Source organism: Perca flavescens, chromosome 21 (assembly GCF_004354835.1).
Source record: "Perca flavescens isolate YP-PL-M2 chromosome 21, PFLA_1.0, whole genome shotgun sequence".
Classification (NCBI taxonomy): Eukaryota; Metazoa; Chordata; class Actinopteri; order Perciformes; family Percidae; genus Perca; species Perca flavescens.
In genome coordinates this window covers 20,342,575-20,354,693 of record NC_041351.1, presented here as the reverse complement: position 1 = coordinate 20,354,693, position 12,119 = coordinate 20,342,575, and the positions used below count along the sequence as shown (strand labels likewise).

Genomic DNA, 12,119 nt, shown 5'->3' with positions numbered 1-12,119 from the left:
AAGAGAAATCTCAATCTTTCCAAATCTTGCAGAGACAGAGAGCAAAGGTATATGTAAGGAGATAACATAGGCACAGGCTAATTATTGCTAAATAAAATGCTAGTTAACATTAGTAATTAAAAACCTAAACCACTCATTTAAGTCAGAACTGCCTGCAATCTTCTCCTTTACTATATGGTAATTCCTCTACTATGCGACAGTAAGTCGCTAGGTTATGACACAATCGTTAGCCTATTTTTACAAAAAACGTCTGCTACGGAGCTATAACGTGGATACAAGGTAATGGAGCCTTTTATACATTGTTGTGTTTCTTTAGAAATAAACAATAGACAAATAGAGTCTTTAAACGCTTCAGATGTAAAGTTATTCACTGTCAAAATGAATTGCAGTCAATGGAATGCTAACGGGAGGTGATATTGTTGTAGCATCAAAATGGCACCATAGGAGGTTCGAGTTCTGAAGTGAAGCTTAACCCCTTCGTAGTAAGTTACAGGTTTGACTGCCTTCCAGGGCACTTTCACGGGTAGAAGGTTGTGAAAACACGGGTTGCCTGGAACGCAGCATTAGATTACTTTACTTGTGACCCTTTGTAGGGGTCCCGACCTCTAGGTTGGGAAACACTAAATTTAACTACAAACCCCTATTATATTATCTCCACCTCGACCAACTAGCCTACTACAGTGAAATGCTACTTTTTTTCCATTCACTTATGAATTAGTGTAACTAATAATGTCGTATTTAATCACTTACATCACTTACCAGTGCCATTTTGCTATGATTTTGAATGCCAGACTTACTTTTTTTTTCCCACATCGTAGTATTTCTATTTTTGTGCTTTTGGTATCCGTCACTAATTAGGCAGCTGGGGGCGCGCGCGGACTCATTGAAAAAAGGAGCGCGCTCTCGGAGACGGGTGCGCGCGAAGCGGTGTGCAGATGTGTCGCAGATTTTGTAAAGTCACTGGACGCACGGAGAGAGCCAGCTGGAGGAAGTCGCTCCGGGCAAATGGGCCCCTAAACTGTCAGGAAAACAAAACGACTACGGAAGAAACGGGTGGAAGAGGACAGAACCGAGGGACCGCCGTCACAACCCGTTAACGTTAGCTTGGTTTGCAAAGGAAAAAGACGTTACTTTGACAGTTAAAAGCCAAGGGACGGCGGCGTGCACAGAGATGGAGCTGTCAGCGATTGGAGAGCAAGTGTTTGCTGTGGAATCAATCGTCAAGAAAAGAGTTAGGAAGGTAACCTTTATACATGTTGCGAAAATGTATCAGTCCGTTTAGCCGCAGGACGTTGTCATTTGTAGGAGATTATTATTATTATTATTATTATTATTTTGGAGGAATGGATGCTACTTTGTATGTTAATGAAAGCTTGAGAGATTAAATTAACAGTATTGCGCGGCTAATCTAGTTATCTAATTGCAGGCTGTATAAAGGGGGCGGGTTAGTGGAGGATATGTCCCTTTAATGTAACGTGGAGAGTGTTGTCACTGCACTACAGCTTAACGTGTCAGGTGTTTGGCTAAATAGACAAGCGGAGAACACGGGATGATGTTATTAACCTAACCCCTTCATTTTGGGCCTGTTTGTTTGGGTTTAAATTAACATATGGTGTTGACAGATGCAGGTGCGCAGCTAGATATCGTTCCTCCAGAGCACTAGGGCCCCCTGAACTCCTCTGTATAGTTCTAGTGTCCCCCCAAGTCTCTCTGAATACTTTAACAGGGATAAACTGTTTAAATGTACAGGGACAGTCAAAATACTTTACACACATTATGATGAAAAGGAACCTTAATTATGAAGTATGCTTAGGGGCAACAGTCTGAAAATGTCATATTTTACAATATATGCAGTACGTAGATGCTGCAACTCCAAAAATCCAAAAACAATACATACAACATCTCTAAAATCTTCACATTCAGCAAGTGTGTGGCATTTTTGATTGATAAATTAGTTGTCCAACAGCAGTATGGCTAAACACACAGCATAAGGAGGAGAAGGATACCACTAATTGGTGTGCAACCTAACTTGAACTTCTACTTTATCAAGCCCTCTGTTTGCAGAGGAGATTTACTTGATACTCATTTGTCTGTATAAATTGCTTGAGGTTAAACTTAAAGCGAGGCTTCATAAAGAGAACGTTTAGTAGAAACCGAATAAGCATATAGGCCAACTTTAAAACCACAGGTACTGAGTGGACTATATCTGTCCATCTACAATGCAAACACGTCTACTTCTGTTGCCTCTAACTGTTACACTGTCAGATCAAATATTGGGTGATACGCTAATACTGGATTTCTGTTACATGTGGAATACTTTAACAATATTATATAATATCATAATATAGAGGGTGTTGGTTTACCAGAGTACCCATTGGCATCTTGAGATAAACCTATCTTTGGAATGATGCTACACAAAATATATATGTGTGTATGGGGAACTGGGTGAGTAAAATGAAGTCAGGGAAAGTGGTGACTTCACCCCTGCTGAGAAGAGCTTGGAAGTTATTACCGGATGATGTCACCGAGGATGACTAACTCTGAGTGGCTTGGGTTTGTATATGGAAAACAAAACACACTGTACATTTAACATCATCTGTTAATTATGGAAATTGTCGGATGGCATGGCAACATCCTCCTATACGTAAACCCTGTAACCTTATAATTGAGATATACATTTTTGAGCAAAATTTAAATTTGGAGTGTCAAAACATACATTTTATGCATTCTGGTGAATTTCTCTGCAACAATTTGTGCCATTTATACATCAATTTATGGTGCAAATGTCTTTATTTATGCAAAGGAAATTATAATAGGTTTTGTTTTTTGACCGCAAGAATATAATGGAATGGAATATAGACACAAAATTGTTTTTACTTCCACTTCACTACTTTCATTACTTGAATGATACTATAAATGTTCATAAAGGTCTGTATCTGCCTCAGGAGGTGAGGGAAATCTATTTAAAAAATGTGAGTAATTTGATGGAATGTGTTCAGGTGGTTTTGCGCTCTGCTTAAAATAATAATAAAAAACAAACAAACCAGTGAAAGCTTGATGGATACTTTCGTAGAGGTGAGATCTGCAACCTTCTCTTGTTTGAGCGGAATAAGGGCTCAACTGGAAACAAGAAAACATGCCATCTCCCCGACAAATTATGCTGGGCACCCTTGGGCCAATCCTTAACAAGATGCATCACCCTGCAAGTTTCAATGAAATCCAAATCAGTGTTGGAGCAGTGAAAGCCTAAACCTAATCAAATTCAAATCAAATCTGTGGTCTCTGAGATCTCACACTAGATATTGTACCTGTGTCTGTTGATTGAAGCACCTCCAGTAGGTGATTAACTAAGAAACATTTCTTCATTTTGTTTACCCAAATCAGACATGTAGCATCTCATACGTGTGCAAAGAAATCACATTTGATAGACGTAGACGGGACTATGATGCATCATACACGGTTATCATGAATTAGTTGACTTTACTACCTGTTGCCTTAAACCGTTTAACTTTTTAGACAAGGTGAAACTTAACAGGTCAAGTTGTATTAGCGCAGACTGGTAGTTTGATGCAGTAGACAAATCAAATTCATATAAGTAGTCATTACTAAAAATCGTTGGTAAACATATGTTACTTGAAATTTAATAAATATGAAACATTAAGGCCTCTTTACAGTCGCCGTTCCCGACCTGTTGCGCGCCAATGTGACGTCAAAATGACGTAGATCTCGTGAGAGGTCGTGCACCACTCTATTTCTTTTTAGCGCCACACGACAAGGCAGAAACAGGAAGCATGGACGAGTTCGAGGGCAACCGGATGCCAGGACTCTCAGAGTGACTGCAAGTCCCTCTTGTAAACTTACTGGGTTAAGATGAGTTCTTTTATGGTGAATGAAAGGCTTGATCCGACGAAGTAGTTCATCGAATCAAATCGAAATATTGATGTCAATGCTGCTGCCAGTTCTGCCATTGTTTACCTTTTTCTTCTTCTTCTAGTCCGTAGAAATAGCAAAGTCGGTAGCCTCTCCTCATTAGCGCCACCTCTGTTCAAGAGAAGACGGCACCTAGTGTCGCGACCACCACGCGCGAGTATAGTTACGGCGCTCCCATGATGTCACACTGTCATGCGACAGGTCGGGAACGGCAAGTCTACTGAACGCACATGGCTCTACTTATCAAAACTATAATAAGAATTCATACTTATAAATATGTTTTTTTCTTTATAACAGTATAGTATTAAGAAAAATGTATTCAATACATTACTTCCAGTAAAACAGAAAGGATGACAATGCATAGATTGTAATTTTCCAACATGCTCTGCATGGATGTTTGGCCATACACCCTCACTGCCCAGACCCCATCAGTCCCTCCAGTGTTTCAAAAATTGTTTCAGTGGTCCATCAACTCGTAACAGGGTGAACGGCACTTCTGCATTCGCTCTGCGGCTCTCTACAAGGATTTTTGGCAGCCCCCGTGGACAAAGGTGGTAGTGTTTCCACAGTGTTTAAGCACCAAAGCTTGGTGTCGTAAAGATCTTAAATCTTGTTAGCCGAGCTTACGTTTTTAGAAGCGAGTTAAAAAAAAAAGGGCAACTTATTATCAATACTATTTTTCTTTTTTTTTTCTGATCCTGCCCCAGTATCAACCATAAACACAGGATATAACATCAATATTCTCTAATGAAAAATATCCTCCTGCTTCCTTTTAACTGGCTAATTTACTCGCTGTAAAACTTTGCCTGGGAACATGTAAACATAGGCTCTTCTAGTCTGCATGCCATAAATGGTTTCATTTGATTTTGCAGGGAATCGTACCCAGGGACAGGCATTAACAATAACCATATAGCTCTCGCTGATGGTCTCGCTCTCTTATGTAGGTCATAAAAAGGCATCAGTATTAATTTGAGACTGTTTCATAACTAGTTAAACTCCTTGTAGCTGCTCTAAACTTCATCTCTCCACAGGGGAATGTGGAGTATCTGTTAAAGTGGAAAGGATGGCCTCCAAAGTAAGTATGTAAACTTCATCAGAAGGATGGATGGATGTCGCGAATGTGCATCATATTGACATTGACATGTACAGCAGATTACTGTATACGTAATCACAGAAAAGTACCAAAGTGGCTATATGAAAATGAAATGCATCACAAATATATGCTCATTAACAATGATAACACGGCATATGCACAACTGCTGTTGTTAATGAGTTTATGTGAAAAGTCAGTGATTTCTTTAACAAAGTCCTGAAAAGTATGGGAAATGTTTTTTATTATTTCAATGTATGTCATTGTTGTTATGAAAATGCTGAACAATACTGCATGAATGGACCATATAGGCTACTTTTTGTAACCTCCCCCAGGTATAGCACATGGGAGCCTGAGGAACACATTCTGGACCAGCGCTTGGTGCAGGCCTATGAAGAGAAGTAAGACTCCACTCCACATGTAATACTTAAATAGGTTTGGACGAATAGTGGAGCAGGAAGTGCAGAATAAATCACTTTTCTTCTTACGTTATATTAATCATAAAGAGATCATGAGTCAGCATGCCCAGATCCAAGACCTCTCTCCAGCTGGCATTAGCCTACCATGTGTCCTGGGTTGTTGGATTGTTACTAGATATGCTAAAACATAAAGTACACATCTAGAGGCAGTAAAGTAAGAGTATCATCTCCAAAGGTGGTCAGACAGACATCCTGTCCACATTTCTAATGGTGGTGTAAATTCACTACATCTCTAACGTGAATGTTCATGCAAAAATAAACAGGTGGTGGGTAGCTTGTTTCCAAAGTGTCATTATTCTGGTGGACTGACAAAAATGTGTTTACTTTCAGTTTTTATAAGATGTCATTCATTTTAAGGAAGCGACATGCACTCAAACCAAATTCCCCCCTTTGGGACAATAAAGATGGATCGATAACATCCATGTATACTAGGGCTAGGTATTGCCTACAACCACACAATACGATACGTATCGCAACATTAATTTTGAATAGTGACCACAGAGTTGACTTCAACAGCGGTTCTTTATTATTCTGCTATAACAGCAACCACGCCGCATGGTGGCTCAGTGGTTGGCACTTCTACCTCACAGCAAGAAGGTTCTGGGTTCAAATCCAGGTTGTTCTGGTCCTTTCTGTGTGGAGTTTGTGTGTTCTCCCTGTGTTTGTGGGTACTCTGGTTTCTTCCCACCATAAAGACATGCATGCTAAGTAACTAGGACTACAGTTGAAAATTAGCCAACTGGCTAACACTGGTGCATTTATAAAAATGTTGATTAATGTACATTGTCCTAATCAACACGACTAGAAAGACTTCAAATTGAGGCCCATCGATACGTGGCCGTGTCGATAGTTTGATAGTCCTAACATTTACCTGTCAGCAGTCTTCTTACCTGCCTGTGCTGATGCATCGTTGTGTTTTTTTATTTTTTGTCGCGTTTTTACACTACCTGTGGATCAGTGGAAGAACAGCTCTTTAAATGCCAAGCAAACATATGTACACCTAGGCGACCTTTTGCCATCAGCCTTTTTTTTTTTTTTTTTTTTTTTTTAACATTGTGCTTGGCTTTTTAGAGAGCAGAGAGAGAAAACTTTGGGGCACAGGAGAAAAGGACCCAAAGGCAAAAGACTCATTCTGCAGGTAAAGTTTGCAGTTCAATAAAAAAAAAAGTTGAAGAGTTACAGTTTTTGTCTTATCAACGTAACTTATACATTACTTTATACAACTCTTGTTTCCCTTTCCTATTCCCTTGTAGACCCCTGACTAGTTGTTATGCTCTATGCAGAGATGTATATAAAGTACAGAGAACAGAGGTTCTTTGTACGTTACACATATTAACCGTCGTGCATGAGTCACTCTGAGTCACTCCGAGTCCACGGGTTACATGAATAGTACGAAATGGTCGACACATCAATGTGTCTTGGACTGCTATTACAGTAGTTAATTAGTTAATAAGCCTTTTGCATCCTGCCACCTCGTTACGCTCCTCCTTTAACCAGTTTTACTCAAATCCTTCTGATCGAAGCTTTCAGTGGTCTCTCTCTGATCTATATTCAGGATACCGTCTATACCATGGATCTCCGCAGCGCCCACAAGACTCCAGAGCAACCTGGGCCTCGCCTGCGTCTCTCCCTGACGCGCTCTCTGCTCCCCGGTGACGAAGAGGGTCAGTCGTACGGCGCCTGCAGGCACGAGCCGCAACTGGCACATCCAGGAAGCAGACCCAGCAGGTCACAGTTCATGTGCCTGGACTCAAACCCTCCAAGTCCCACACAGGAGGACTGGGAAGGCCGGGGGGAGGACGAAGAGGAGGAGGAGGACAATGTAGAAAGTGAAGAGGATGGAGAGGAGGAGGAGGAAGAGAAAGAGGAGGCTCTAAAGGAGTCATCAGAGAAGAGTGGAGGCACTTTAAATGGTAAGTGTGTCAGTCGGTCACCATCACGACCCACTTTACGCGACTCGCCGTGAACCTTTTTTTTTCTTTTTTCTTTTTTGACGAGGCATGCAACCTAAAACATGAAACTCCCTCCATCCTTCTTTCTGATTAAAGAGAAAAACGTGCAGAGGTCACACTCTAGACTCATTAAAGACTATTGTCGCATCCGAAATCGCATACTCTGCACTACCTACTCAACATGTAGCTATACTATTGCTCAACATACTTTTGTGTAAAACAGTATCGTGTATCTTTTCGGACGCGCTCATTTTCAACGTCACTTCCCGAGAACCTCTTTGCCGTTGGTGGTGCGTAACCATGGTAACCCCTGCCGACCTCCGATCTAGCGGCGTGGCCATCTAATGCTTAAATCACTGAAAAAGCACAGAAACTAGAGCAACAGTGGCAGGTGTAGAAACGTAAATGAAAGCATTTTAGACGTTGCAGAGCTGCCTCAGTTGTGGTCCATTTGCCTATTTCGAACGCTGTCGTTACTACCGCATTGCATTGTGGGATACTTATGAGGGCGTATTGTCCAGACATGTAGCAGTGTCGTAGTGTTTGCATACTATAATAATTCACCGGAAATAGTATGCAATTCATGTACTATTGGTTTCATACTGTGATTTCGGACGTACTAAAAAATCTCACGTACTGTTTTGGCGTACTAAATAGCATGTTAGTATGGAATTTTGGACGCAACCTTTGTATTTGAAGTCTCTGTTGTGCATGTAAAGATAATGTAATGTTTCTTGAAATGTTGACACCATAGCAGATGGAAATCTTTGATAAATGAATAATGTTACAAGACAGATTTAAAGGTGAAATCTTCCCAAAATAATGCCATGGTGTGCTCATTGTTGCATTTGTGTCTTCCCTATCACCTCAGAATAGGCGTGTTGAAATGAATCAACATCGCGATGCGGACGATTCTGCATCGATGCAGTGACAGACCATAATCGATTATTGCATATATTGATGTTACTTGTTGATTTTCCGGTAGCTGCTTCTTCTTCTTTCTTTTTTTTGCCTTTTGTCTGCTGTGTTCAGACTCCGCTACAAGTTTTTTTTTTTTTAAGAGCAGATACAATAAAAAGGGGAGTTCATATATATTTATATATATATATATATCTGACTGCTTGAATTTGAACCACGTGCAGCGATGAATAATAATATTGAGGAGGTGACGCATCGTGATGCATCGGGGATATCGAATCGGATGGGATCGTTGACGGGATAATCGTGATCGAATCGTGCGGCCGAGTGAAGATTCACACCCCTGCCTCAGAAGCACCTAGAGCTGTCTGTTCCTGCGGCCAAATATCAGCCTTGTCTGTGTCCGTTTATAACATCTGTCAGAGCAGAGACAATCTATCCAGGTCAGTCCAGGGAGGTTAATTCAATAACAGTACACATGTGATGGGCTTGATGCAATCACTGTCCAACTGCAACCCTACCCCCTCTCTCTCTCTCTTTCTCTCGCTCTCTCTCCGTGTTTCCCGTCTGGCTCAGGACAGGAGAGGACAGACGGGTGGAGCTCCGCCCTCGGACCAGACGGTCTCACTGCATCAGAGAAGCCGGACGACGCCTGGAGGCCCATCGTCCGCCCAGGGGACGTGACCGTCACAGACGTCACCCTCAACTCCCTCACGGTGACATTCCGAGAGTCGAGAGTAGCCAAAGGCTTCTTCAGAGACTGGGGGCCTGGAGGTCTGATATGTGATGTCTGAGTAGGTCGGTAGGGAGGGAAACGGAGCCGCTGGTGTAATCACAGTGGTGATTTTTTATCTCCCCTCGCTCTGTTCTTCCCCTTCCCCGCTACTTCCAGCCTGGTCAGTGGTACGTTTACATGCACAGAGTCACCAGAGCTGAACTCCAGTTAATGTTACGTTTAGGTCAAGCTAGTCACCTTTTTGATATGGTAGGACTGCGTTAACATGACGCGCCAAACGGTCTGTTAACAACACAGAACAATTTGAGAGGCCGTCATTAGAAACTTTGGGAAAAGTGCAGGCACTTAAAAAAATAAAAAATACCAGGCAGGTGATTGGATGAACCATCTGTCTATCACGTCCACCACTGCTGTTTTGAATGAACAGTCACACACACCTAAACCACGCCCGTGGCTGCCAGTAGCTCCTCACGGGACGCTGATTGGTTTGGGTCCACTGCTGTTGGTTCACAAAGGCAATTACTTGAAGCTTCTAAATAAGAAGAGAAAACTAGCTAGTTGAAACAGAGACCCAACCTAAACGTGGGGATGAGGTAAAACCTTACTAAATATTGGGAGTAATTCAGTTTTGACTTGTTTGGATCTAGAGCAAAGAGTGTGAGCCAATGTCGCCAGGCTGATTGAGGTGCAATCACTGGCACTGGAGGACCAAATGTGAGCGAGCTGCAGCCAATATATGACTGCCAGATTTAGGTAGATTTCGGGGATGGGGATGCACAATGGCTGAGAATCAGTTCCAGTTAGCAGTAACTGGGCTTGCTGAGGGCCATTGTTGGCCCTGAAATCTTGATGTGAAACATGTGACTAAGTGACATGTCCTTATTGGTTAAAATGTGCCGTTATATGTTTATGATCTTTTATATGTCCTGGGTACCTTTTTTAAAGCAGTCAACAGAATGGGCCTCAGACATGAAAATGTCCATGTTCTTATCTCCTCTGGTGCTTTTATTTTGTGACTCTTAACAATTTTTCCACATCAGATTGAGCAAAAGTATCAAGCTTCTATTTGTACATTCCCCCCAAAAAAGTAAACGGTAACTACAGCCATCAAATAAATGAAGCGGTTAAAGAGTATAATGTAGCCCAAAAAAAAAAGAGTCAAGTACAGGTTATGTAACGCGTGTAATCGTGAAGAAAAAGGAAGAAGAAGAGTTCTCTGTGCATGTAAACTGCTTTCAGTCTCTCTTCCATACTAAGCTAACCGTTCAGCTCTGGACTCCCCCGTATTGTACATACTCCAACAGTGAGGTGGCCATAGCTGTCAATCCCATACTAACGTGCAATGCTGTACCTGTAACCTGTGAACACATAGACTGTTACTACTGTAACACGTGGCTTAGTCTGGTATGCGTTTCGAAATGATTTGATCCGCCTGCATGCCTTTCTCCTCCACTACGGTCCCATCGATGCAACGACTGTTTACCTAGCACGTTCATCTCGATGGCATACAACACAGCATACAAGTGATGACTGAGTGTTATACCAAAATGAAGAAACTAGATTAGACTTGATAACAGAATGTAGAATGCAGTTGCACTGTATTTACTGTCATCGTGAGGGTTTATGTGTCCAGCAGAAGCCTCTTTGTAGAATTTGACCGACACACCTAGTTTACGTGACAAAACAAGTACCAAGAGGTTACTTCCAAGCGTGTTTGATCTGTCACAGCTAACAATGTGTCAATTTCATTTATTTATTAAAGGTGCAGTAGGTAAGCCTTATAAAACTAACTTTCTGTCATATTTGCTGAAACTGGCCCTATGTTACAGTAGAACTACATGAAGCAGGTCATTTAAAAAAGAAATCCGGCTCCTCTGGCTCCACCTACAGCCTGTAGTGTGATTTTTAAAACTCCACCGCTCCCTGTTCAGATGCACCAATCAGGGCCGGGCGGGGGGGTGTCTAACTGTGTGTCAATCACTGCTCATGCACACGCATTCATTCTTCTTTGTGGGGGGAGGGGCTTAGGAGACCGTTTTGTGCTTTAGTGGAAAGGGGGGAAGGGACTGAGAAGTTGTCCATTTCAAATTTTTTGGCTAAGTCCTGGATCTTCCCAATCCTACCTACAGCACCTTTAAGCTGCGATACAGTAATGTAATAATGCAGTTGCTAGCTGTAAGAGAATCTCTGAACTCTGAAGTCAGACCTCGACAAGGGGACGCAAGATGATACTAGTGCGCCGTGGGATGATTGGCCAGTAAGAAGAAAGACAGACAGATCAAAGTCCAGTTTTGTTTTCATCAGACTTTTCTGCGCTTGTATTTTGTAAAATACTGCAGTTTTTACCTTTCCAGCCTTTTGAAAATGTTTCAAATCCACTCACCTTATCAACTCAACTTATAGACGTGCAACCTTTGACGAGGGGTTTTGCAAGGAGATATTCCCTTATATAAAGGATAGGGATGCAATTTTTCAAGTCTGCTTTAAAGGTCCCATGGCATGAAAATTTTACTTTGAGTTTTTTTTAACATTAATATGAGTTCCCCCAGCCTGCCTATGGTCCCCACACTTGAATGCACCAACAAGGAGGGCTTTCCAAACAGGCCCCCCTCATAGCATTGCATTATCATTTGATTATATGTAAGGTAGGCTAAAAAGTGAATGTTCACTGGGATGGATATCATACATGCATCTCAAGGTTTATCAAGTCATTATGGCATGAAATTCAACTATAAGCAGAGGTTAATTCTGGACCATGGAAAAAGCAGCTGACAAAACAATCTCACCTCGAGGTCCGTTTAGAAGCTTTTGATCATATCAATTACTAATTTTTTAGTTAATGGGCTAAAACACGAAGAAGAGAAAACGACCAATAAGGTGTTTACGCAGGGTGGTCCAGCCCACCCCATCAGTCAAATAATCATTCAAATGATTCTAGAAATGATTCAAGAGCACATGAATTGAAAGTGAAAAGTGATCCCCATAGCTTTACAGATGTATTGCATAAAAACTGC

General features: G+C 41.6%; 1 protein-coding gene across 1 annotated transcript; it reads left to right on the top strand.

The window, feature by feature from the left end:
* The first annotated feature begins 710 nt into the window (after positions 1-710).
* cbx7b (chromobox homolog 7b) lies at positions 711-10,911 on the top strand. Its single transcript, XM_028568584.1, has 6 exons — positions 711-1,240; positions 4,962-5,005; positions 5,356-5,421; positions 6,571-6,637; positions 7,055-7,412; positions 8,946-10,911. Exons 1-6 carry the CDS (start codon positions 1,172-1,174, stop codon positions 9,161-9,163), a joined length of 822 nt encoding a protein of 273 aa, XP_028424385.1. The 5' UTR covers positions 711-1,171; the 3' UTR covers positions 9,164-10,911.
* Positions 10,912-12,119: the final 1,208 nt, after the last annotated feature.

What these genes read in the sequence shown, in the direction of transcription:
- cbx7b (XM_028568584.1), top strand. Translation starts at nt 1,172, where the DNA reads ATGGAGCTGTCAGCGATTGGAGAGCAAGTGTTTGCTGTGGAATCAATC. An exon ending in GCAAAAGACTCATTCTGCAG is followed by an intron (nt 6,638 to 7,054) that starts GTAAAGTTTGCA and finishes ATCTATATTCAG; the next exon opens with GATACCGTCTATACCATGGA. An exon ending in GAGTGGAGGCACTTTAAATG is followed by an intron (nt 7,413 to 8,945) that starts GTAAGTGTGTCA and finishes CGTCTGGCTCAG; the next exon opens with GACAGGAGAGGACAGACGGG.